Here is a 27874-nt window from a genome sequence, read left to right as displayed (position 1 = left end):
CTCCTACCTGGCCAAAATTCTAGAGAAAGCCTTCAACCAGCAGCTCACTGAATTCTAGGAACAAAAGCACCTGCTGGACCCCTCTCAGTCAGGATTCCATGCCAACCACAGTACTGGGACCTTGCTGTTTGCCCCCACAGACGACATCAGAACACTCCTTGACTATGGGGAATCTGTGGTTCTGATCCTCCTCGACCTCACCACGACATTCAACACAGTCTCCCACAACACCCTTATCGACAGACCACACAACATAGGCATGCAGCAAGACATCCTCGAGTGGATTGCCTCCTTCCTTACAGGATGCACACAGAGCATCCGACTTGCTCCCTTCACCCTCCACACCCAAAGACATCATATGTGCCATACCACAAGGATCATCAATCAGCCCCACCCTGTTCAACATCTACATGACTCCCCTCACAGACATCATCAGATCCCACAGACTCAACATAATATCCTACACAGATGACACTCAACTGATCCTCTCACTCACCGAGGACCCTTCCAATGCCAAAATCAACTTCTGCAACGCAGTGACCAAAGTAGCCAAATGGATGTGAGACAATTACCCCCAACTCAACTCCAACAAAACTGAAGTATTGATGTTTGGGAAGAACATCTCCGCATGGCAACACAGTTGGTGGCCTGCAGAACTTTGACCCACACCAACCAACCATGCACACAACCTCAGCAGCATCCTCGACAGCCAACTGACCATGAAATGACAGGTTAACACAGCAAGGAGGGCAAGTGGAGTTCCATCAACATTGGAGATAATGTGATCATATTGCTTCAGATCCTTCATGTGCCCTGCTGTCGCATATGGATTGCCCTTTAGGGAATCAAGAGCACCACCCAAATGTGATAGTACAATTCAATGCGGTCCTTAAGCACAAGATTGGTGTCCAGGGTGAATCTGAGTGACTTGGCATTGGGTGAAAACTGGGGGTTGAATCCTTCCAGGTTCATGTTGCTTGGACCAGTTGTTACTTGTTGGTCTTAGCAAATAACAGGAATTCTGTTTTGGTTGGGATAAGGAGATAGATGTTTTGCCATCTAGGTCTGGATGAAATGCAAGCAGTGTCTGAGACATAGGATATCTACAGCAGAGACTTCCAAATACAGTTGTACATCATCTTCTTATTAGCAAATATTTATGCTGTTGTCCATGAGCAGAGTCCTAAAGGACTACACGTAAAGGTTGAAGATTACAGGGAACAAGATGGATTTTATATATGTATTGCGTGAACTCATTTTTAAAAATCTTTTTCTGATATATTAATTCCATTATTGGTGGAGTCCTGCAAGGGTAATAATTAGGGGTGGGAGGAACTCACAGCGTTTCAGTCTGCAGAATTCTGCAGATTTACATGAAAACGCAGCGAGCTGGTTCCATGCTGAAAAACCAACACAAACTGCACCACGTGGCATGCCAGAGGGCCATGCTTCTCAAGTTGATTTTGGTGCCACTCAAGTAGATTTTCTATTTGAGGAGCAGCTTTCTGACCACGAACGATCGCAACAGCCATGCTGGAGAAATCTTGCTGGGTGCCCTCCTTGCGACGAAAATCGGGCTAGGGAACACCAAATCGGGTTCACACTTGCCAACTTAATGTTGACGAGCCGTGTGCAAAACAAAACTCTGCTACGCGGTGGTTCGCTGATTTTGGCTGGAACTCCGCGTTACACACATACCATGGAGTGGCCAAAATGCCACCAACTGTGCCAGTTGGGTGGAATTTATCACCCACCCCTACTAATAATCTTTCCTCTTTCATTTCGATAAATACAACATAAGACAATCTTCCCAACATTATCCAATCATGAACTCTTTAGTGAATGTAGTCTACTTATACATTCTTAAGAGAGTATTAATTAGTGTTTCATCATTCAATTCAAATGACTTCATTCCTCATGAAAGAGATGCCTTTTTAGGTCAAGCATTCGAGACCTCTTGTATATTATTTAGTATATACTTAAATGTGTATGTAGTTTGTGGGCTCTGGAGATCAGGCCTAGGACTTGTCTGCTTCTGCTTAGGAACTTTTTTTCTGTTCAACTGCCTCTATTTAACTTTCTTGATAGAAAACGACCAGCAGAGGTCAGTAAAATACCAGAGTCACTTTAGCATTCTCTAGATTCCAGTCCATAGAAATTGTATTCCACAAGCACCCGTAGACAATAATAATTTTATCAAACTTGTATTTTGAGTGATATGACCACTGAAGGCCTTGATTTTATAATAAAAACAGAGCTTTGGACTATACCATTTACCACTTAATGGCAATATTTCTCTCCATGTGTTCCCATACCTGGTATGTCACGCAGTTTGCTGCTTACTTCGCCTCCATGTTAAAGAACAGTAGATGTTTCAGCACCCAGGCTAATGTGATGCATGGCTAAAAACATATAAGAGCCCAAAGGCGAGACCGATTGCATTACAAAATGTTGTTTCAATTAGTTTCTGTTTCCCATAATTCCCAACGTCTTTCGAGTTATTAAACCTCTTCTTCAATAGAGTGAACAACTTTTCTTGCTTAAGCATTTAGTGGAAAATAAATAATCTTAATATTAACGATTATTTCAAAGAAAGTATCTATTGTGTGAAGTACATTTAATGGTTCACAGAATGTTCTAATCTGATAATGTACATCCCTTATTTAATCTTTCCATAAATGCTCACGTCTATGGCACCTCGTTTCTCCAGTATGAGAATGGTAAATGTCATCTCGAATTCTAATGCTTTTATTTGATACAAATAATTATAAATTCACTTCGATTACACCCTTCTCCATAACTATCATCACTGTGTATTGTAGTTTAGTTCTTCTTTTGCGAGCGACCATTGTGGTCTGTAATATGGAGTCTGAGTGCAAGAGGAGAAGCAGACTTGGTGTTATCGATGTGCTGTAGGGTCGTCTATATTTTACATTGAAGACGTGGTTGACAGCATTGCACTAGTCCACTAAGTATGAGATATGAAGGGCAGGCAGTGAGTTGATGCACTGCTTCATTGCTGGTCTTCTGTTGGAAACTTCATTGATGGTGTTGGTAAAGTTCTTGGCTTTGGCTGATGAATTGTCTGCATGTTAAGCAGACGTACTTCAGTAGTGTGAAGTCATTAGTGGCCGTTTTGAGGTCACGCATAGTGGAGCAGCGCATGCGCTGCTCGCTTTGCGAGGCATGTAGTATACACTATAGGTGAGGGAAGCTGTCTGTGGGGCCAGGTCCTGGGGCCACTGCTGATCTGTACACCTTCACTGCAGAGTAACGTGCACCGTCCTGGGACTGTGAAGGAAGACAGTGACCAGCCTCTGTGGGGGCACCTGATACAGCTGTTAATTCCAGGCACCACCCACAATAGGGGGGCATTGTTTGCTGTTTCTGGCACCTAAATACCTTTTTAAAGCGGGCCAGACAGCTGTGTGTGCCAGCATGGCAGGGGTTTGTGTGACTGATTCGGCCCTTCATCCGTCTGAGACTGATATCCAGAACTTCTTTACCCCTAGGAATCATTCCACGGAAGGAAATGGTTCAATGGGTCAGTGGGCTTGGAGAATGAAGCTTTGTCTCAGCCTTAGAATGGATTTGTCTCTAAGGCAAAGCCAAGGGCTGATTGGATATTACCATCCAGTATTCTCATAATTGAAACGTGATTTTGTTATCGAAGGGTGTAAAGGTTTAGGAGAAGAGAGGCCTTAATCCACACATCCACGCCTCTTCCTGTCAGTCTGCCTCTACATACGCCGGCCTGCGCATTTTGGACAATGGGGGCCACATTTATGAAAAAGAAGCGCAACGCAGCAGGTCGCCTTGCTGCACTGCGTGACTGGAAAAGGGCAAAGGCAGGAGTGCGCTGTATTTAAGGCAATTCATTGCATTTCTGTGCTTTTCACTTTGCTGGTGCACGAGGGGCTGCCTAGCGGCGATGCAAGCACCCTTGCACTATGGTGCACAAAAAATCATCCAGGGAGGCGTTTTCCCCTTTGTATATGTGCTTCAGAATGCAGCGCACATAGAAAGAGAAAACTAGTTTAAGGTGAAATGCATCCTGGTGTTAAAATGAACACAAGGACACATTCTGCACTAGATGTAGCACTGAAATACAGCTTTGCATTTCCTGAAATTTCCAATAATTTCCCAGTAGCCTTTGAATACTTATTTTGTGAGTAATAGAGACAGAGGAGGTAATTAATTTAAGTTGGATATCCCTTTTGAGAAACAAAAAGCAAGTTTTTGTAAAATGAATGCAAAGTTACAGGATCAGAATGTAGGCAAGTCCACTCAAATTGAAAACATATGGGTAAAACACATTGTCATTTACAGCGTTAATACCACTAACTCTCACAAATGCGGGACCAATTTGAATTGCAAATGCTTGTGTACCTTTCTTTCTGTCTGTGGATAGAGTTTGTTTTCCGTATACTAGCCAAGTGTAATCACTCACTCACTCTTACTCACTCAAAGTGTCGATTTCAGAACACAATGTTTACTCAAATGTCACAAATCACCTATTTTAGTTTTTGGGCCAGTGGAAACCTACATTTGGGCAAATCAAATAATTACATATATCTTAGGAAAATAGGCCACGTAGAGCACCTAATATGTGAATATTTGTGCTGCTCCTACAAGATCATCCTCATAAAACAGACTAGGAGGGACAAAAAAACATTCATTAACAGACTCGTCCAAGTCTGAACGTCTGCCTGGTAATCAACAGAAAATGTAAATAGAAATGTACAGCTAATATAAAATGTGATAAGATCCTAATTCTCGCTTGTATCTCAATCAAATAGTTTTCACACATGTGAGGGTTCACATAGGGTAAGATATGAGAAAAATAGAAATGCTGCCATGTTGATATGATTTGTGCAAAACATATTAGACACTTTTAGATTGGTACGACGTAGCAGACTGCGCCTCCATGAGGTCTTTGCTCATGAAACCAGAACCTCACCATGCTTTATTAGTAGAACAACATGCTGGGGAAACCAGGCTGTGATTAATTTTATTGGTTGTGCGCTGCTTGGTCTTTCCAGAAATAATATGCAAAGGTAGACTTACTATAATACCGACATATAAATGAGCCAAACTACAAAAAGCACCCAAGCCCTTTTTAGTGATTTCTGTAAAGTATCTGGCATGAGATGGAAGTATGCTGGTACATAATGGCAGTGTGCTTGCATGTGATTTCATTACCTTCTCCCATATTAAGGAGTATTCCTGATACATGGTGGTAGCACATGGATTCATTTAGGGGTATACCCATGTAGGAGCTAATACTTTTGGGTTGTCCTTTGGTAGCCCTGGCATTTCATCTTCTTCATCTGGACACCGCTGTGATAAAGAGGAACAGAACGTAAACAGTTCTGTAGTTTTTCCTACGATTGGATCAAGCCATCAGCCCTTTTACCTTCCTGCAGGGTCAAAGTATGTGACATCACTTCCGGTCACGCCTTCTTTCCAGAAATATATTCATTCAGACATCCAGGGCATGTTTGTATTTATTGTGTGGGTTGTTGGCTGCAACAGCAAACAAGCAAATATAAATTATGAATGGGGCTGACCTTTTTATTGTCTGGATCTTCCCCATAGTTTATTGTAGGAGGGACCGCATCAGCATATTCAAGGCCGCCAGCTAACTGAGGCCCGGGAACACGAGCAGACAACTGAGATTTGGATCGCTGCCGGAGTGAAGCTCTGGATATAGAGAATAAAGAGGGAAATGTGCAAAACATTAGGAGAATCTCACGAATTAAATATATATTTTGATTATAGACAATCAAAAATGTTAGTGCGTTTAATAAATACATGTATAAACACTTGTCTTTGGGAAATATGCCCAAAGTTATTATCCAACATAGACGTAGTTTTGTGGTAAATATTAAATGATAAATGAGATTTGCAGCACTGCTTATTGATATTCACTGAATTTACCATGAACTGAGATTATGGGTACGAATTACAGCCACGGCCGATGGTAGGTGTAACTGCAGGGCGGTGAGGTAGGGAGGGGGGTTGGGGGGGGCAGGGGGGGGGTTGTAATGTATGGATCATATAAATTAATGAAACGAATTTCGTTGTGTGCACTGCATCACCAAATGCGATGCAGTGCACGCAACAAAATTTGTTTTATTTATTTATATGTTCACTTACCTGTTAAAGTCCGTAATCCATACATTACAACCCCCCACCCTGCCCCTCCCCCTCCCTACATCACCGCCCTGCAGTTACACCTGCCACCAGCCGTGGCTGACGAATTATAAGCATGAGTGCTGCGTTTCAAATATGACTGGGAAATAAGGGCCAGATGTACAAAGCATTTTTGCAGCTGGAAACGGCCCAATTTGCAGAATCAGGACATTTGTGACTGCGCAAATCCTTTTTCAAATGTACAAAATGCGATTTGGTAACATGTTACTCAATCACAATTAGTGTTAACGATTTGTTATTTGGATGGGGCGTGTTTAGGGCACCCGTTCCGAATACTGAATTAATATGGTACTTATTACTGTTTTGCATCCAAATTCCGGTCGCTATACATCAATACTTTACCACCAGTTGAAACCCATTCCCCTTTGAGAGTGTTGAAAAATTATTTTTCAAGAGGAGTCAGTGGCCCCACGGACTACTGCCTACTCTTAAAATATGAACTTTAAAGTTGTATTTTTTATTTTTAAAAGTATCCCGTTTTCTTTTAAGGAAAACGAGCTGTATTTAATAAAAGAGTTTGCTTTATTAACCCCTCCCATGCTCATGACGAGCTCAGCTCTTCATGAGCCACGGTTCCCGTGTGCTCCTGACGAGCTGAGCTCGTCATGAGCGTTGGAACGCTCGCACGCGGAGCTAATTCCCCTGCTGTGCTGAGCGTTCCATGGAAACGGGTGTGGCCATGACGAGCTCAGCTCGTCAAGAGCACACGGGAACCGTGGCTCATGACGAGCTCAGCTCGTCATGAGCACCGGGCGCTGTGCGCGCCCTCCCTCCCTCCCCCAGCACAGCAGGGGAATGTGGCCCGCAGCCAAGGGGTTAAAAAGCAATCACAGACATGGTAGTCTGCTGACCTCAACAGGTCACTCCTGCGATTCCTAATCGGTTACATATTGCAACCTACCTCATTATATTCATGATCAAGGTTGATTTGTTTTTTAGCATCAGGTATTGCGATTTCCTAATGTGATTCAGTACTAATTCAGTAAGAATCACATTAGGAAATCGTAATTCTCGATTTTTGTACATCTGGCTCTAAATCTAATAATTCCATGCTTATGTGGTTCTCCATCTTCTCTGCAAGTGAAATGTGGCATGAAGCCTTGCTACAAAAAGCCAAAAGTAAAATGTAAGATATCAGAAGTAAATAAAAATTGAAGAAGAATAGAATCTGAATATTGAGGGGTCACAATATCATGACCAGAATATCAAAACCGAAAACATTGACTGGTAGATATTACAGATATTCTATACTTAGCTCCATGTATATATACCTTGACAACATATATATCTTTAAGGTACATAGACATGAAATTAGAAACAGCAAATATTTGCCTCTCTCTGTGCATGATACTTTGGGTGTAAAATGATTTGGGTATGATATTGTGACTTCTTTATATTCCTAACTACAATGTATTAAATCTGAAGGCAACTAGTGAGGATATGATAATATGGACCACTGTTCCTATTGAGGGCCCACTAATACTTATTAAGGCTGGGAAAGGTGGGCTTGCCTAATAATAAGTCAGAAGGGTCAGGGTGTACTGTCCATCATGAAAACAAGATGTGAACAAGTTTGGATAGGAAGGTGGGGTTTGCATGTTAATAGTCTGTGAGCAAGTGAGGTGTACCTTTGGTGGCCACCAACTGCTAGTTGCTAGTCTGCAGGGAGAGTCACCAATAATGATCCCTCCACTTTACTCAATCGGCCTATAACTCTCAAATTTCCTCTCTCATTATTCAGATATTTATGTTTACCTCATAGTCTATTTCCCATTGTCAAACTGTCAGATATTGAATTATTTGTGAGAGGGTGACCTCAACCAACCGAATAAATACAATCTTGTTAAAGAAAAATGCATTTTCTACAGAATTTCTGTTTAGTCCCCGGGGCCTTGGCATAAACAGTATTCAAATCCCAGGGAAGTGTACATTAATTACAAGTAGTACCAATAATTCCAAAGTCCAGAAAACAAGATATTAAAATTCCCAAATCGACTTAAAAATCGGTTAAGAATTTCAAAAGTAAAAAGATATCAAAAAGATTTAAATTGGACACAGCAAATATGTATATACAAGGCTTTTAAAACGTTTTAAAGTAAAAAAAAGTTATAGGAAAAGTAAAGAGCGAAGCAAAAGTTACAATTCACAGTTGACCAGGACTCGTGCAATTTCAGGCAGAATGTGATGAGCAGAAGTTGGGTACACAGGAAAGGCCATCCCAGTTAAAGCTTTACCTTGTGACTTAGGGTCAGATTCAGGATCTGGTTTGTAACTTGGTGGATGGGTCTTCCTCTGCCAGGTCTTCGGGGCAGGTTTCTATGCCCTAAGTCTCTCTACAGTCAGAGCACCTGCAGGGTCCAGTCCTCAGCAGTCAGTTGGGCCTTACTGGAGTGAGGAGTCTTTCTGATTTTTGTATCTGTGCATGCTGACAGAGAGTCAGCCAAAAAACCCAGCGAGAGCTGGGTGATCCCACGCCTCAGGCACCAGCATATACACGCGTTCACCACGCGCTATTTGTATGCAGAAGGGATCCAGCACTCACCAGGCGCTAGAGTTTGAAAAGCACTGGGGCACACCAGCAAGGTGCATACAGGCAGGCCAGCACGAGGGCTCCTCAGATCAAAGTGGCAGTCCTTATCTCAGGGCAGCACATCAATACTATAGAATGATCCAGTCCCACGGCGGTTTCTCCTGGCAGTCCAGCAGCCTTCCAGTTACAAGTCCACACAGTGTCTAAACTCTTGGGGTCACAGCCCGTGTACCTATTGTGCAAAAATCTTTGTTCTGGGGGCACTTCACACACTTTTCAGAAGTGCACAACACCCCTATTAACATCTCAAGCCCTGGCTCCAGACACACTACAGGGGGATGGAGACAGCATTGTGAAAGTCAGGCAATGCCCAAATCAGGTGCAGGTGTAATTCCTCCCACCACTCTAAATTCAGGCCAGGCCTATTCAGGTGCCAGGGACACTCCCCCGCCACTCTAAATTCAGACCAGGCCCATTTAGGTGCCAGGGAAACTCTGCCCACCACTCCAAATGCAGCCAAGGTCTATTCAGCCCAGCACTGAGTCACCCAGGAAAGGCAGGACACACCTCAACCCCCCTTGTGACTGTCCAGAGTGAATGCACATTCCCTTCTCCTGTCAGTCTAAACCAAATCCGCTTTCCCCAATAAGCAGGATTTTTACAACTATTCCAAACATACCAATCAATCAATCAATCAATCAATCAGGACATTTGTCAAGCGCGCTACATACCCATGAGTGTCTCAAGGCGCTGGGGGGCTGGGGGGGGGGGGTGATGCTACTGATCGAAGAGCCAGGTCTTGAGGAGTCTTCTGAAGGCCAGTAGGTCCTGGGTCTGCCGTAAGTTGGTGGGGAGGGTGTTCCAGGTCTTGACGGCGAGGTGGGAGACGGATCTGCCGCCGGCGGTTGTTCTTCTGATGCAGGGGATGGTGGCGAGGGCGAGGGCGAGATCAGCGGAGCGGAGCTTGCAGGTAGGGGTGTAGAAGTTCAGTCGTCTGTTGAGGTACCCTGGGCCGGCGTTGTGAAGGACTTTGTGTGTGTGGATGAGGAGCTTGAAGGTTATCCTCTTGTTGATGGGGAGCCAGTGCAGGTCTCTCAGGTGGGGCGTGATGTGGCTGCGACAGGGGATGTCGAGAATCAGTCGTGCCGAGGCGTTCTCGATGAGTTGCAGCCATCTCAGGAGCTTGGTTGATGATCCTGCGTAGAGGGCATTTCCGTAGTACAGCCTGCTGGAGACGAGGGCCTGGGTGACTGTTCTTCTCGTTTCGGTGGGGATCCACTTGAAGATCGTGCGGAGCATTCATAGGGTGTTGAAGCAGGAAGAGGAGACGGCGTTGACCTATTTAGTCATGGAGAGGGTGGAGTCGAGGATGACCCCCAGGTTGCATGCATGGTCAGTGGGTGTCGGGGATGTCCCAGTGAAGTCAGCCACCAGGAGTCGTCCAAGGCTGAAGGGGTGGAACCGAGGATGAGGACCTCCGTCTTGTCCGAGTTCAGCTTCAGTCGGCTGTTTCTCATCCATTCGGTGACAGCCTTCATTCCTTCGTGGAGGTTGGTTTTAGTGGTGTGAGGGTCTTTGGTGAGGGAGATGAACAGCTGAGTGTCGTCAGCGTAGGAGATGATGTTGAGGTCATGCTGTCGGGCGACGTGGGTGAGGGGTGCCATGTAGATGTTGAACAGCGTTGGGCCGAGGGAGGAGCCCTGGGGTATGCGGCAGATGATTTTGGTGGCGGTGGAGCGGAAGGGTGGGAGGCGGACGCTCTGAGTTCTGCCAGAGAGGAAGGATGTGGTCCAGTCCAGGGCCTTCTCTTGGATCCCGGCATCGTTTAGGCGTGTTCGCAGTGTGCGGTGGCAGACCGTGTCGACATGGCCACATTCCCCCCTTCATATCAAAAATTACCACTGAAATACATATCAGGAAATTCCCAACGCAACCTATGAGATGGCAGCCTCACAGCAATGATGAGCCAAATATGCTGTTTGTCACTATCAGGACATGCCAAACAGTTAAAGCAAATGTCCTACCTTTTACCTACACAGCACCCACTCCGTAGGGCTAGCTAGAGCCCACCTTAGGGGTGAATTATATGTAGTAAAAGGGGAGTTTCTGACATGGCAACCACTTTAAATGCCACATCGCTGCAGCAGGCCCTGCAGTGACAGAGGCCTGAGACAGGTTTGAAAGGCTACTTCGGTGGGGAGCGCAAGCAGCGCTGCAGGCCCACTAATAGAATTTCATTTACAAGCCCTGGGTACAACGGATATCACTGTACAAGGGGCTTACAGGTAAATTAAATATGCCAACCAGGAGTCTACCTATCTTACCAAGTTTACGAGAGAGAGAACATGCACTTTAGCACTGATCAGTAGTGGTAAAGTGCCCAGAGTCATAAAGCCAACAAAAACAGGTCAATAAAAATACAGGAGGATGGAAAAATGTTCTTGGATGACCCTCCAAAAAGGGCCAGGTCCAACACCTATTGACTTTAACATCTGGAGCTTCGACAAATTCCTTTGAGTGTCTGATGACATTACTCAATGAAGAATGTATGGTGTATTTGCAATATATGAATAACTACACTAATTGATTTAGACCCATAGAACTCATTTTTCATATGTTAGGAGTGCTCCGCTAATCCTTAGTTTTTCCTTATGGCCTCTGTCTGGAAGGAATACACAGCACACCAGGGGAGTCATTAACAGTCATATGATGCTGGACACTGACACAGAAAGGTACATTTAGTTTAGGCAGAGAAATGCAAACTTTCTAAAAGTAGCATTTTCTGAATAGTAACTTAAAATCCTACTTTGCCATTCAAAAGGATTGTGCCTTACAGTTCAAATGAGTGGAAAAAGTACTTCTCTATCTGCTCCAAACAGTTGTTATCGCTTATTAAGTGTAATAAGGTACCTCAGTCTATGCTAGCCTTACTGCATTGAAAAATGACTTAAAGACCGGGGGAGTATTTCACTGCAAGGATGTCGGGTCTAACAGTTCTGCAAAAGGAGGTAAGAGTTGGGTGATAAAATAGACTTGATTGGGTGTGAAAAGATATTTGATCATTGGCTAACGCGCAGGAAAAAACTGCCACCTCCCAACATTTTATTAGAATATTCCTGGACCTTTGGAGACTAGACCTGAAGAAATAAGACCCTGATGGAAGAAAAGGACTAAAGGAATCCTGGCTCCTGCTGGTACTCATGAGCTAATTTTGTTCTTTTTTTACCTTTTGGCCTTTTCTTTTCTTCTTTACTCTTCACTTAATGCTCACTAGGTGGTATGGAGGTCACATGGCAATGAATACAATACACCAAGTAATGAGACAAAATGATTTTTACAATTTTTTATTTTTTTTGAATAAAGAATTGTTTCTATCAATTTTCTCTTCTTTCTATGTATCTCACGCCTTGAATGAGTCTCAAGCAGGGACGAAACACGTTCCCGCTGAAACCATTTCTGAAGCATCTCTATCAACAAATCTGTAGTTACTGTTGAAAAATTGTACCATAATAGAAAAATTGTAATAATAGCCATGATATTGTTTGTATTTTTGTGATATCAAGATCAAGTAAAAATAGCATTGACTTTAATGTTTGGAGCTTTGACGGATTCTTTTGAGTGTCCGGCTACATTGTTCAATGAAAAATGTTTCGTGTATTTGCAATATATGAATAATTACCTTAATTGATCTCGCACCATACAACTAATATTTCATATATGTTTGGAGTGCTCTACTATTTCTTGTTTTGTTTGTGCCTGAACTGGTAACTTGTTTCTCTAGTCCAGATAAACACATCACAGCAACGGGTGTGTTCTAGTGTTTAAAGCACCTTTGTTGGTTCACTCATCCTATACTGCTCTAAAGAGAGGGATGTGCGGCTGCTGTACCAGTGTTGCCTCTTTGCATTTGGGGACAAAATTACCTTGGGTGTGAGGAAGTGTGTTGTCTTCCTGGGCAGGATAACCTGGGGTGTTGTACTCAGCCCTTCCTGAGCTTCAAAGGATAGCCTGGGGACTGTCCCCAGCCCCTTCTTGACTCATGAAAAGGCCTGTCCTGTCACTGGCAAATGCAACCCACACCTGGGCCTGTCAGCCCTTTACTTTCTTACATAGATTGGAGCCAAATCAAGGAACCAGTTTAGGGTAAGCCAAAGGGAGTGCCTCTCACAAACATGTTGGCACTGGGTATAAACGTGGCACCCTCAGAACTACTCACCAGAGAACTCCTGGACCTACGGAAACTAAGAATAAGAACTACAATGCTGTCTGCACCCTGAACGAAGCCTGGACCTCCTTGCCTTGAACCCAGGACCCCAAAGTCACTCGAAGGGTCAGTTTGGTGACCTCCTGTTTGAGCAGCAGAGACCCAACAAGCTTCCAGAAGCCTTCCCTGCAACTGTCCAGCTGACTAGTACCAACTGGCCCTGCCTTGGCTCTCTTCTGGAATGAGTCCTGACTTCCAAGAGGTGCCCCCCGATCCTGGACCCTTGGCCTGTGTCAGAGTGTACTCCTTTAACCTTAAACCTGCAAGAACTGGACTCTTTATGTCGAAACAAACAATCTCAGGTCTTTTAAAAAATGGTAGCGAACTTTACAGAGGCTCATGTAGGACGCCAATGCGACCTTCCCAACAACAGATTCCAGACTTCACCCACACATTTCCCACTAACACGAAGCTCCAACGAGCAATCAGCTCTTCACACCAACAAAAAATGCCTGTGGGCCACCCTCAGCGCGTAGTTCCTAATGAGGCTCCTCAAATGGAACAGGACTAAATTCGAAGGCACATTTTTACCTGAGAAAAACCTGGTCCGTGCACTCGACCCATGCTCCATCATGGGCAACCTGAAGTTTTGACCTGGTCCAGTCTGATCAGATAACCACGATTGACGTTTGTGTTTCTTGGCGCCACTTTTACTTAAAACTTTAAGAATTCATATCTCCAGTTCTACATATTGAATTTTTTTAGTTTTGGTGTCAGTTTATGTATTAAAATGTACACCATTTTTCTAAATTAATTTGGAATATTTCTTGCGTTGCATTTTCATTTTATTACTGTTTGAGTGCTCCAAAAATACTTTACACATTGCTTCTAAGTTACGCCTGAGTGTCTTGTGAACAAGTTGCCATAAAGTTAAGCAGAGGTTTATTTAGTGACTTTTCTGGCTCGCCCTGACAAGGACTGGGTATATTATTTGAGTAGGGCTGTCGCCCATCCCAACTAATAATCCAATTTCTTACACTATCCTTTCGAGCCAACATTGTGAAAACTGTAGACCTGTGTTTTTTCAGGATTTCAGATGAAAGATGCCACCCCACCCACAGCAGAAGGTTAATTGATAGCTATTAACATTAGTAGCCTAAGCAGATTATGCACTACTCTCGAAATCCGCCAAAACATCACAATAATTTGAAGCTCAAAAAAGTGTATCGTTTATGCAGATGAGGGACACCTGGCAGCTCAGAACTGTTACATCAATGGCAGAACATACAAGAGTTTTTTTTAAAGTGCTTGTGTCCCTGTATTAGCTCACTATATTATCTTATAGCGGAAGGATCTGAGAGGTTACAGCAGCCCTATAATCCAATTCTATCTATGCATGTGACATAAATAGAGAATCTGTTGAGAGATAATACATGAAAGGCCACTGGTGCCCCCACATTGTGGTGTCTGTACCTTAAGTATTTTCAAAATATTTTAGCAGACTCGTCTAGTACCTCGGGGGACTGTTAGTAGGCAGGACAGTGGCAGTGCTTGTTGATAGAGCTGCCACAAAAGACCCAGTCTGGTGAGTGTATTAACACTGCTGTCTGTATCCTACTAAAAGTGAAAGACTAATAAAGTTTGTTTAAAACAATAGACCCATCAGTCTGTTTGTTGCACAATGGGAGTTTGCACTGCTCATATCCATGCTGTATCTGTGACGTGTTAGTGAAACTTGACAAAAGTTTTTTCAGTGGGCATTAGGTATGGTGTCAAAGCAAGAAAGAAATATAACAGACTACTACGAAGGTATGAATTGATTCTTTGTACATTTTCAATTACGTTTCTTGAAATGCCAAGCTACAATTGGATTGTTTCTGCCATATGCAAGGAAAATGGAATCACGCAGCAGCAGAGGGACAAATTATGCGTCAGGTTTCACTAAAATATGCGGCACGAAAAGGCAAATAGAGCAGCATATTGTGGCAAGTTTTGGGATAATATTACTTCATTACTTTGAGTTTTTTGAATTGCTAACATTGTCTGGGACAAAGTGTCACCTTATTAGTACCATTTTAACACCCAAATACAAAAATAAACAACTGAAAGGTGGCCAGTCAACCTTTGCAAAGGCCTTCTGCTGTGCCACAACAACTGGTACCACAATTTTGGTAAGTTTTTGATCTATTTGAGTAAGAAATCTTTTTTTCTGGCTAAAATATGCAAATTATGTAGTAGGTGATGGATTATGTGGTAAATCTGGCAACTCTGAATTAATGCAGAAAATGACATGGCTACAGAATCGCATAATTTTTAGGGGCCCTGGTAATATATGCCATATCTTAAGTACTGTATGATGGAAGCTTATGGACCCATTTTGAGACAATGGGAGTGTCACGGGTACCCCTGTTTTTTATTTACATGGGCACGATAACAGCCATCCCAACAGACTTCATACCTCTTCCCAGGCACTTCAGGTAGCCCAAGGCATTGCTGTTTTTCATAATGTTAAACAACTAGTCTCAAAAAGCAAGGTTGCAAATGAATCATTAAAGACACAGAACATATGATGTTTTTGCTGCTTGTAAATGGCCATAAACTACCTTGTGTTGGACTGCCACTCCCAAAGCCCACTCCTCTGGGACTGGGTCTAAAGCAAGGGCTACATCCCAGTGTTACCAGCTCGATTCATCACAACAGTTGTCACTTCCTCACCTCAACCTAGCTATTGCACGTCACGGCTAACCTTTCAGGTCACAGAAACAGATGTTTGCACAGTGGCCTGATCTAATGCTCAACTAAAGTTATATTTTGGAATTTCCCTAAAAGTTAGAAACTATAGGAGACCTTAGGGCTCTGTGTTCCTATAACTGTAAGGCAACAGAAAGAGAAAGAACACATCATTATTTTACACTGATGACTTACTAATAATGTTTAAACATTGATTTCATCTCATTAGAATGGTATTAACACTAGATTAGGATCCAGACATGATCTGAAATCATACAAGCACAGTTTGTACTTGACTTAATACCATTTATCCATAGACATAAGGACCTTCAATTTCGCAGCATGTACAAATAATCTTATTCAAATTATTTTTCATCGAAAGGATGAAACAGGCAATTAAGAAATTGTGCGTGAGAAGATTTCAGGAAGGATATGAAATTCTGAAGTCGTCATTGACACATCAATGTCTCTGCAAACATACCGCAAACTAGCTTGATAACTTCCTCTTCGAAATGACTGTACTTTCTCCAGTTTGGGCTCCTGAAACGTGTTTTCTTCTGTCTCTATGAATAAATTAGTGACATCCATTAGTTTATAATGTATTACAGACATACTCAGATTATAAATGTACACATGCAGACATCTCTCAGCTCTGTGTGGAGCTTCCATGCCACTTCCTTGTCACATCCTCCAACTTTAACCTTCAGTGCCATGTGAAGCTGAAAATATTCCCCAGTGTGAGGGGTTTGAAAAATGTATAAACATTTTCAGCAAGATTTCAGTTATCCCACGTGATGTGTAAACATGATAACGCCAGGAGACCGGCGTGAGAAGGACCAGTCTCCTGCTGCTGAAAATTATGAAAAAATGGGTAATTCTAAATTTCAAGACATTGTACAAATTACACATGACACAAAATTTGGGAATATCACGTCACAGGCATAATGTAATTTTGTTGGAGGCCTACCGCAATGCTGCCACTATTTTGAAGGTTAGTCATAGACTACATAGTGAATTCTACTGCCATTGCTAGACCTTAAGTTTTTGACTAGGACCCTGCTAACTAAGGGGCCGATTAGGATGGCGGACGGATTGCCCCCGCCGGTACTGGCGGTAGCCACCGCCGGCCCGGTGGGGGGAAATCCGTTCGCCATCCTGACATAAATGACCCCCGCCACATTAGGATGGCGGGGGAGTCCGCGGCGCACGGCAAGACCTACAAGCCCTACATATGGTGGCGGTGTCTGCGAGACACCGCCAACCATATTACAATGCCGGCGGTCTTATGCCTTTCCACGGTGGCATTGCCGCCGTGGAAAGGCATACGGTCTTTGCTTTGGGGGCCCGTTGTGGGCCCGCAGGGTGAAGGGGGTTGAGGGTGCACAAGGGGGGTACCTATGGTACACCCCTGCGTTACAAAGCACAACATGGCAGGCACCGCGCGGTGCCTGTCATGTTGTGCTTTGAAACACAAAACATGCATTTTTAGCACTGCGGCGGACGGTGCTTTCAGCATGAACAAGTCAGATACTGTGAAATAGGCACCGGGTATAAACAACATTCTGCAGAAAAGTTCCTGAATGCATCTGAACCATCATTGATGTGTATATTATGATGGGAGAGATGTGCATAAGTGAAAACGTATTGTTCTTCGGGAAGGAGTAGCGGGCCAGTCAGTTACATATCATGTTGGAGATGGTTCCCATGCCTGAGAAGGACATAAAAGACACAACATTGAGGAATGTGAGGATGAGGAACTAAAACAAAAAAAAAGAAGATGTGGGTTGAAGATGGTGCAGATATTTAAGAGTATAGAGGACCGATGGCTGAAGATAGAAGGGTGCTGAGTAGAAAAATAGAAGAGGCTAGTTAGATAGCAGAGGGTAATGAAGAGGAGATGGAATGTGGCATAGTACTAGAAGTTGATGAGTAGGAAAAAGAGAATCTGGACCAAAATGTAGGGATGGTAAGTTGGCATCTGAAATAATGCACTGGCCACAATTGCGTCATTGTATAGGACCATTTTTTTCTGATTCGACAAGGACAGTTGTGAAAGAGGACCAGAAAGATGCTTTTAAAACAGCTTGACACTACCACCATCAACTGAGGTTTTTCATCATGTTACACGTTTGACACCAGTGCTCTTTCTAACCATCTTTGTGCGTGGTACCCAAATGTAAAAAGAATATCATTCCCTCCCCTTGGTTTTTGTTCCTCTTTTGGAGTACCGCTGGCGCCAGAGCTACATTATTCATCTACAGACCAAGGAAGAGGAAACATCTTTAGTACAAACCTAAAAATGCTTTATATTTTATTGATTAATGATGTTGATGTACTTGTTCTTTGTTTTTATTACTGTGTGAAATATGTATTCTGATCTTTTGAATACACTGTAATTGTAAATTGTATTTATATAGCACTTACAACCCTTACCAAGGTGTTGAAGCACTTTTCGTTAAGTAGCACGCTACTCCGAAACCCAAGGTTAGAGGTAAAAATCCAGAAGATCAGAAAAAGTATTTTTTTTGTTTCCTAGTTGATTAGTTGCGGTACATGTGTTTTGTTTGTGACATTGAGATCTCATACATTTACTGTATTGTTTTGAAAGGGTTAGGGGAAGATGTAAGTTGCTATTGGGAGTGGTGGACAAGTGCGCATATTTGTTGGATGAATTGGATGAAGGAGGAAAGGTTTGCAAAGGTTGCAAAGGTTGTTCGGGAATCCATAGTAATGAAAGAAATAAGTCATTTATAAAGTGCAACAAACATCCCCAAAGGGGTGCCCTGGTGCAGGAGCTGCATAGTTAGCAAGATTTGGAATGAGTCAGAGAGTGGAGGTAAGGGCAGAGATTGAAAGGAAAAATAATTTCTCACCCCAGTGAGTAAAAATTCATATAAATAAAGATCAATAGAGACATACCCACACAACGAAGTATATAGAGATATGTATACATGTGTAGTACAATTTTTCTGGGTTTGTATTTTCCTGAAAAATAATATTAATAAATAATGTTTTTATGATAGATCCAATAAGCAAATGGTGAATTGACATGATTACAGTTGAAACAAGTGTAATCTGAAATATAGAAATGCGTTTATTATTGTAATTTACTTGTGCCACATATATATTAAAACCCATACGGGCAGTCGCGGCTCGTGGAGGGAGTGCCACTGGGCGGTGAGGCGGGGTGGGGGAAGGTTGTGTAGGAGGTAGTAAACGCCAGCTCACGGCTGACTGGAGTAATGTAAATAAATAAATAAAACGAATTTCATTGAGCGCGCTGAAAAGCCAAATGCGTTTCAAAGTCCAAAGGGATCAGTAAAAAAAAAATCCTCTTTTGGTATAAAATGCCCTAAATATTTATTAGCAACAGAATGGGAATAATAGAAAATATCTTGCAGACAGAATGGTTCCAATTCTCAGCTTTGATTCAGTTGAGCTCAAATCACACTTTAAACTAACAGAAAAAAACAGTTGTCCTGATTTTTTCAGTTTATGGTAAAAGGGAACCACGCTTGTGAGAACCCGAGCGTTTAGTAGAATCAGTTTTGGACAGGGTTTGTGTCCTCTGCCGCTGTTTCTTTATTTTGTCCTGTCCCACTTCTAAATAAATACACACCGTTGACCAATTATCCCCTGGAGTGAACAAATGCACTTTGGTGCACTGAACATTCACTTACTTCCTTTCTCTCTCTCTTTCATGCAAGTGCCCGAGTTAGGCCCTCACTTACCTTTCTTTGACATGTCATTCAGCGCTTTATCTCCTTGACTCTGTAGCGTCACCAGCGTGAAGTAAACACCTTTCCTCTCCAGCAGCTCTTCGTGTGTTCCTCTTTCAACAGCCCGCCCGTGCTCAAAACCAATAATTGTGTCTGCGTTTTTAATTGTTGACAGGCGGTGGGCTATCGAGATTGTTGTGCGTCCACACTGAACCTAAAGAGCACATACATTGCTTTCAGGATTATTAATTGATAAAATGTATATTAGAATATTGGAATGTTGGAAGATCCTTTGAAAACAATGTGTATTATTCTTACACCAGCTGCAACGATTCAAAATTCAGATATATGTGTGAAATTTCTTTATTCTTCTTCCCAGAAAACTTGACTGATTTTACGTTGCAACACAACCCTAATTTACTCCATAGGTGCAGAAATTGCTTTAACTTTGCTGACATTTCTTCTAACATTACCTAATTAATTCTTCATGACATGTCTAATACCAAGGTAAGGTTTATGAAAGCCACCAGGACAAAAATGAAGACACACAAAGATACATTTTTATAGCTTTCATTGTTACATCGAAATCAATCTCATCCTTCACAGAAAAAATACAGGTAGTCCAGTAACTGGCCACACTTACAAACTGATTAGCCAACCCTGGACCAATGCTGCCAAAGAGAATTATATGCTAGTGTCATAATTAATTGTGAAGAATGGTGTACAGCTGCTGGTTGCTGTGGTTTGCCTCTGGTGGGCTAGTCTGATAAAGAAGGGATAAGGCTTTCAGGTTATACATTGATGGTAGTGCTTCCATAAAATCATTCAGTAGCTGCCTTTGGCACCTTTTAGGCAGATGCACCTGGCCAATGCGTGCCACCACTGATCGCCGTCTCTGTGGGATCACTTGGGACAAGATTCTGCTTCGGATATGTAACTGCCATTACCCTCAGAGCAAGGCAATGAGAAGAGTTAATTTCCATATCCACAATTATGAACATGTGCTACAGGCAAGCAATTAATAGCTGTTAATGCGTGATAGACTATTCCTAATAATGCTATTCGCTCCTGTGCCCTTGCTCTTGTGCAAACACAGGCAGATAAACACAAACACTGTCGCTGTTTGCTTCAGGTTCCAGCTTCACACTGTTACTGAACATGGAGTGCAGCCCAAAAATGAAGACTAATGTCCGCATTCTGAGTATATTCACTGGTGTTACCAATCTCAGCTTTTCAAACAAGATGTTGATTACGTGTTCTGACTCCATCTTATGTATGTGTTGCAAGGTGAAAGCATTATGTGGTATGGCAGGGGTGATATACCAAGTAGTACAAGCACAATACACAAAGATGGGGCCTGGGCACGCTCTCGTACATCTTCTCTCAGTCCTTGTGGAGTGGCAAAGAGCAGACAGGCTACTTAGAGGAACATATGTTAAGCATTTCATCAACATGGACGATAAGTTATTGTCACGATTCAAGAGAAATCCAACACCAATTTATAAAAATAGCTCTGACTTTTATATATTTTTAGACACCAAAACAACATCGACATATACAGGATAACCGGAGTTATCAATTTTCAAGCATTAAATAAATCAGTTGCGGTCAATGGGAAAATCAGATTTATACAATTGGTTACTTATAGGGTAAGTTCAACAGAACCAACTTGGGGTTCAGGTCTTGTGAGTCCCTAGACCAGTTCACAACAGCAAGCACAATTTTACCTGGCTCAGGGGAGACGGGTGCTCACAGTCTTTAAATGGTTACCTCAGCAAAAATGTACTTGAGGGGTGAGTTGAGCAAAACCCTTTGGTACTTAAGCAAAAAACAGGTCTTGAACCATGAGTTTCCAAGCAGATCAATCTACCTAGCTCTGTGGACTCGGGTGCTGAATTGGATCTGCGGCAACTGGTTGTAGAAAGTTGAGCTCGCCAAGGGTTGAGACTACAGTTCCCAGAAGCCACCAGCCCAGTGACTTTGAGTGCCCATGCCGGATGGATCTGTGGGCAGTACTTCAAGGTTGTGGATTTAGTGGTTTGTGCCTGCAGACTGCAGGGGACTAGTTACTTGATCCCAAGGGAGTTCTTGTGAAGTCTGGAGTTTGCAGAGGGGTTCACCTTCCTTTTGGAACCAGCCTCTTGCCTTGGTAGAGTCACAATTCAGCGAGTGCATGGTGGCTGCCACAAGTGCAGAGCTCTCTTTGGGGAGTCTTGCGTTGCCTTGGAAACAGGTCTATTCTTGAAATAACGTTGAATCTGAGGTTCTGGTGTTAGTGGTGCCCCTTATATCCTGGATTTATGGGGTGTTAGTGTGTGTTAGGACATAGTCTTGTGGCTAATCCACCCCTGTAGTGACTACATCCGGTGGGTATATGTCACTAAAGCTAGTAAGAATCTGCTTTCTAGCCTAAATTCAAGATGGCCAAAAGCATCCTAACGTGTACACTTCAGCCGCTACATCCTAGAGGTGTGGTCTGCTTTGTGGAGGTATACACCTCCTAAATGGCTAATTTTCCCACCTGCCCTTGGAAAATAGTGCCCGAGGAGGGGGAGGCTTTGTCGACGAGTGGGGAACAAGTTTCTTTATCCAGCAGTGCTGGTGAAGCTTTTGAGGCTCACCGTTGTGATGTGTCCATGCACTGGCCATGCAGCAACTGCCGTTCAGCCTCCCTCTCCAGTTCTAAGCAGGGAAATCCCATTCCACACTACCCAACACACTATCATGAAAGCCAGATTCTAAATATGGCTATTCACGGATGGGATGAGACAACAGTGAAATTTTTTTAATTGTTTTCCCTACAGTAGGTATGTCATCATACACCATAACATAATGGGGTAATTTCTGGCATTGCATGTAACAAGCGTAACACGCAATTCTGGAAATTATGCATAATTATGCTGACTTAAATTACATTTCTCCAGGCCTGGATATAATGGAGGCAATAGCAAAAAAACGGACAGATTGTGGGCAAATGATCTTTTAGCCCCAATCCCCAATTGTCCCTCAAGAAAGGCAAACAACACTCATGCTTTCTCATATTTTTTCATATGCCTGCCACTGAAACTGGAAGAAAGTGAGCAGCAGTAGTTAGTGCCAGCTATTTAAGCATTCTGGATATGCATGATCAAAAGCAACATTCCCTGTCTAGTGCTAGTGCCTATTAGATCCTGCTGAGAATCTATGTTAATATTATTTCTTAAGCTGTCATTGATATTAATTTGAGTTCACAATGTTTGGTGAAATAAACTATGGATTCTCTACATACCATCAGTGACGACATGAACAACATTTATTTTCATGACACCTGTGAGCATATAAGCATGGGCTAATACCTTTGTCAGATACTATCATTCAACATTAACTGAACCGTGAAATGACATTACAAGATTACAAACGTGCACTAACTGAACATAAATAAATACATCTCTGTCACAGTGCATTGTATGGTATTGCAAATGAGCATGAATCTCACCCTTCAATTGCAATCATGTAGTGTATGTTTGGCTCATTTATTTTTGTATTATCTTTAACTTAAATATTTTTTCTAAGCTAAGAAAATACTGTCCAGTCGTTTCCTGTACATAATGGCTTCCCATACTGCTTACTAAACACTGAACAATTTTATGAGACAGATAGTCACTTTTAAAATGTCCAAATTGTTAAGAAAAAGATTGTCACGGACCTTGTCAAGAGCCTCCTGGACAATTGCTTCACTCTCATTGTCGAGGGCCGAAGTGGCCATGTCTAGAAGAAGGATCCGTGGATTTCGCACCAGAGCTCTTGCAATCGCAATTCTTTGCTTCTGACCACCACTCATCTGACCTCCACCTTCTCCAACAAGAGTGTCAAATTTCTGAAATAAAACCCTTTACAATGAGCCATAAAGTTCACATGCTACATTCATGTATATTTGGTCAAATATCAATTCACGAATTAGCACATTTTCAGTTTTTTCTCCAAGTAGTAAAATGCATGGTATGATTTTTTTTACAAGTTTTGTGGTGCTGTATTAAAAACCAGCAATAGAACAAACATGTTTCTGTGTGTTCTTTACATAATACAACTCCCAGCACTTAATTTGAAGTTAAACAATAACTAAATAAAAAACAAAAAGATACAGACGCAAATATTAAGAGGATAATACAGTGCCATGGCGGAGACATCTACATAGGGATTTAACATTGAGAGTTAGCCACCATCCCCTGCTCTGCTCCACTACTAACAAATAGGAAAGTCCCAAAGGCCCTTTCCTTAGGATCTCCTCTGACAAATAGTAAGTAAGGTAAGTACTTCTAAACTCCGGTCAATTATCCTGTAAGGGAATAGCTTCAAACTCATTTCGCCCTCTGGTGTTTTGCTTTGTGGACTGCCCATTTTTTGTATGGCTGGTGTGAGTCTCACAACTGAGTCTTACACACTGTAAGCTTTGTCAAAACGAGTTGTGAGTTCTAGCCACCATTGTCAACCTTTTAAAGCAAAGTCCACTTCTGTGTAAAAGGAGTAGGAGGCTCTAGGATGGATGCCCATGAAAATGTGTAAACACGTGTGCGGGCTGAGTGAATACGCCTATTGTCCCACTTATTCTGTATCAACACACAGATAGCCTGTCACAGAGGGGCTCTGCGTGAATTGGTGATAACCTATGTAGGTCTTATATTGTGAGGGGGGATTCATAGGGCAGATAGGATACTGAAAAGTGTATTGAGATTCACTGTAATGCACATTATGAATTAAAGCTGCACCAAACTGCAGTCTTACCATAGTTCGGCCTAGAAACTAGGCGGGCACACCAGCATGGTATACAAATATCCTGAGTTCATATAATATATTGGTTTTTCTCATATCTTCACTCCTGATACTTCAGACTTTTCATAACTCTCTGAACTAGTTAAATTAGATTCTGGCTTTGAATCACCTTTTTGGAGCACGATAATTACTCTGCTGGCCAGCTGAGGGATCAGAGTATTCCATGGGCAGGGGAGACATTTGCCAGAGATGGAACCTGTGCCTGGTTAAGGTGAGTATGAGGACAGAATCTGCATATGCTGATAACCTTTTCACACCTTGCCTCGGAAGACCCAGCCAAGGAGAAAAAAGAGCTGTTTCCAGCTCGCTGGAGTCAATCACTGAGGGGCTCTTTTTGGAAGTTTTAAATGAAAGAGACCAGGCATCTGTTGTAGTTAGGGGTGTGGCTTAAGCCTGGGAGGGCCCACTTGAAGTTGCCATCATAGAAAGTTCCAAAATGCTGTGCAAGAGGATTGGGACAGAGGTGGAGAGATGGTTCATGATCCATCTGCACAGGAAGAGACATCACTGGATTTCCCATATTCCATCTGCACAGGAAGTGACACAACGGGATTTCCCATCATCCATCTGCATAGGAAGTGACATTACTTCTCTCTCCTCACAGGATCTACTTAATGGATGTCACAGCATGGACTCACAGTGAACAAGTGCAGTGGGTGTGCAGTTGATACACCAAAGGCAAACCTGTTGTCACCGGTTTTCTGCACCTGCACCACGCCCAGTGACAGGAACTCTGGTCCTCCAACTCTTGAAGCTACAATGCTGCAGACCCTCCGCGCTCTCTAACTCAGCTGTCACACCACATGCTGCTGCCTCTCTGCACCACACAACACCGATTGAACATTCTTCTACACTTCAAGCTTTCACCCTGCCTCCTGCCGCCTCCTGCAACATCACCCTGTTGCAGGACCTCTGCAACAATCTCTCTCAAATCTTCAGCAGCAAAATCATTGCCATTTACAGCAACCTCAACCCGACAGACCTTGCCAAACGGCTCCTGATCTTATCAGAAGAATCAATTGTAACCACATAATCAATCATCACCCCAGAACAAACTGCAGCCACCATGAAGTTCATCAACTCAGGGGTCCATTAGGACCCCTACCCCCACAATGCTTACTCCAGAGGGATGCAGCTCATCAGTGCCATGCTCACACCGATTCTGAATGCATCCACCTCTTCCGTGATCTTTGCAGATGCTTGTAAAGACACAACTGTCCTCCCATTGCTAACGAAACCCTTTGAGGACCTTTCAACCCTTGCCAACTACAGACCAATCTCCCTGCGACCATTCCCGGCCAATGTCTTAGAGTAATAATCAACAGATACCTCACTGAACACCTCAACGGCCACCAACTCTTCAATACTAACCACAGAACCGACATTGCCCTTATCCCTGACACGAATGACAGTCACATGACTGTGGACAGAGGAGGACAGAGGGGGCATTGTTGCCCTCATCCTGATATGCTTCTCTGCAACATTTGACACTGCCTAAGTGACATTGGAATACAAGGACATGCACTCTGATGGTCCCATTCAGTCAGCCGAGCACTGTACACCTCGTCCGCCCATGAACTCATCTGCGGAGCTCTGTAAGGGCCCTTCCTGAGCATGACCGTCTTCAACGAATACATGATCCTTCTAGCCAGCATCATCCACTCTTATGACATTAACTTCTTCTCTTACGCCATCAACGTGCAACTTATTCTCTCTCTCACAAACAAGACACCCAGTACCCGAATCGAGTTCAATGTCTTCATGACTGAAATCATCTACTGGATGAAGACCAACTTTCTAAAGCTGAACATCGACAAGACCGATCTTGATCTTTGGGAAGAGCACATCACCGTGGAACTCTACCTGGTGGCAAACAGAGCTAGGCCTGACACCCACTTCCACCAACCATGCCAAAAATCTCAAGATCATCATTGACAGCAAACTCAACATGACCGCCTAAGTAAAAGCCATCACTGTCTCATGCTTACATATCCCAATTGCATCTGCTTTCACAAACCTTCCAGACACCTTTGCTTGTCCAGACTCCTACTTGAAAAAATCCCATGCATGCGGAATACCAGATATGATGATCGAAACTTATCCTACATTGCTACTAAAGCATGAAACGGACTGGTCACCACACTTCTTGAGTTTAGCAAGAAACTAAAGATCTGGCTTTTGGAGTAGTTCCACTAGGCCCTAATTGTGGCTAGGCACACACTTACCAGCACCAGGATACCTCTCGGGTAATAGTGGGCTCTACAAATCTGCATAACAACATAACATAACATGTGTCATCCTCAGATTGGGCAGAGGTGCCTACTTTTGAAACTGTTCACCCAAACTTAAAAACCTCTGCATAAGGGAGAGAGGGGGAGGAAGTATGTGGATTTCACAGAACCCTGATGAACAACTGACCCTTGTCTCGAGCGCTGAGACACATATTTCTGCAATATAAGGAATTAACAAAAATTCCCATGAGTATATACTAACGTTTATGCAAATTATAAACTTGAATGCATACTCCAACAGAGTTATACCTAAGAAGATTGACTGCAAGGTAGCAATGCACATTAATAAGTACTACAGTTATGCACATGTGTAAATGTGATCTGCTTTTCTATTTGTCAGGAGGAAAACTCTCTCCCCCTTATAATATGGGCATTTCTTGCCACATGTTGTATACTTACTTCGACCTTACTTGACAATGAGAGCAGGCTTCACCATATGAGTTTTCCAATCTCTGCTATCACAGTTTACGAAAAACATTTATTTTGTGCATACACTAACTCACAAAAATATTTGTGTACACTAAATATGGACTCCATGTGCATAATTTACCTTTCACTGTACTTGTGGGCATGCCATCAGGGGTAGGAAGAGCAACCTCGAAACTATCGCTCGTACATAGATGACTGCACAAAAATATTTGCCTGGTACACGTCTTATTTGCCTATTTTGGTCCTGAACAAGCCCTGGGAAAGCCACACAACTTGCCATGAATTGCAGACTACTGTGCTCTGCGCATGAAATGCAGGCGCAAGGAAGCACAGACCTATATTTTCAAATTCATTTGACCTTAGACCTGATTTTTGTAAATATAAAGTCTAATTATCAGAAAGCCTAAAATAACAGTTACGATTTCTAGATCAGTACAGTATTTACAGAAAAAAGGAATTAATCTGCTCTTCTCTCACTCAGAGTTCGGTAGAAAGTGTGAGCCACGATAATATGGCGGTTCATCTGTACTGCAAACCCTTGGATCTTCTTCTTATTTAGAAGTGCAGGAACGTAGGCATGCGAGCATATCGTCTAGAAGTAGTAGAAATAGCTACCAGGAGAAGGCATTAATGGGAGTTTAGGACTAAGGTTTGTCAGTTTCACTGAACACGCCACAATGGAACACAACGAGTTTAGATAACAATGAGTTATCAGTGCTTGAAGGAGTTGTTGTCATGTTCCATAATTACTAACACAACAACAGTGCTGATTACGTGAATCCTTAGCTGACACAGAGACAAGACTTGGCAGCACAGAGGATTTGTGCTTATATTAGACATCTCAGGGAACCAACACAGTCTCCTTCAGGGCGAGCTTTGTAGCCTGTTCTCCCTTGGCAACATAACAATAACATACAGAACAGACACGGCCCGATTCACAGAACTA

General features: G+C 42.8%; 1 protein-coding gene across 1 annotated transcript in view; it reads right to left on the bottom strand.

Moving 5' to 3' along the window:
- The window catches only part of ABCB11 (ATP binding cassette subfamily B member 11), a 574638-nt gene that overhangs the window by 116237 nt on the left and 430527 nt on the right, over nt 1-27874 (bottom strand). The window contains exons 16-19 of the mRNA XM_078681619.1: nt 23085-23255; nt 19412-19613; nt 16162-16243; nt 5571-5703 (exon numbers count right to left, since the gene is read on the bottom strand). Of these exons, the coding sequence (XP_078537745.1) occupies nt 5571-5703; nt 16162-16243; nt 19412-19613; nt 23085-23255 (588 nt within the window). The remainder of the gene's footprint in view (nt 1-5570; nt 5704-16161; nt 16244-19411; nt 19614-23084; nt 23256-27874) is intronic.

This window comes from Lissotriton helveticus, chromosome 3_1 (genome assembly GCF_964261635.1).
Source record: "Lissotriton helveticus chromosome 3_1, aLisHel1.1, whole genome shotgun sequence".
NCBI lineage: Eukaryota > Metazoa > Chordata > Amphibia > Caudata > Salamandridae > Lissotriton > Lissotriton helveticus.
The sequence above is the reverse complement of the archived record's forward strand: the minus strand, read 5'-3'. Positions and strand labels throughout refer to the sequence as shown.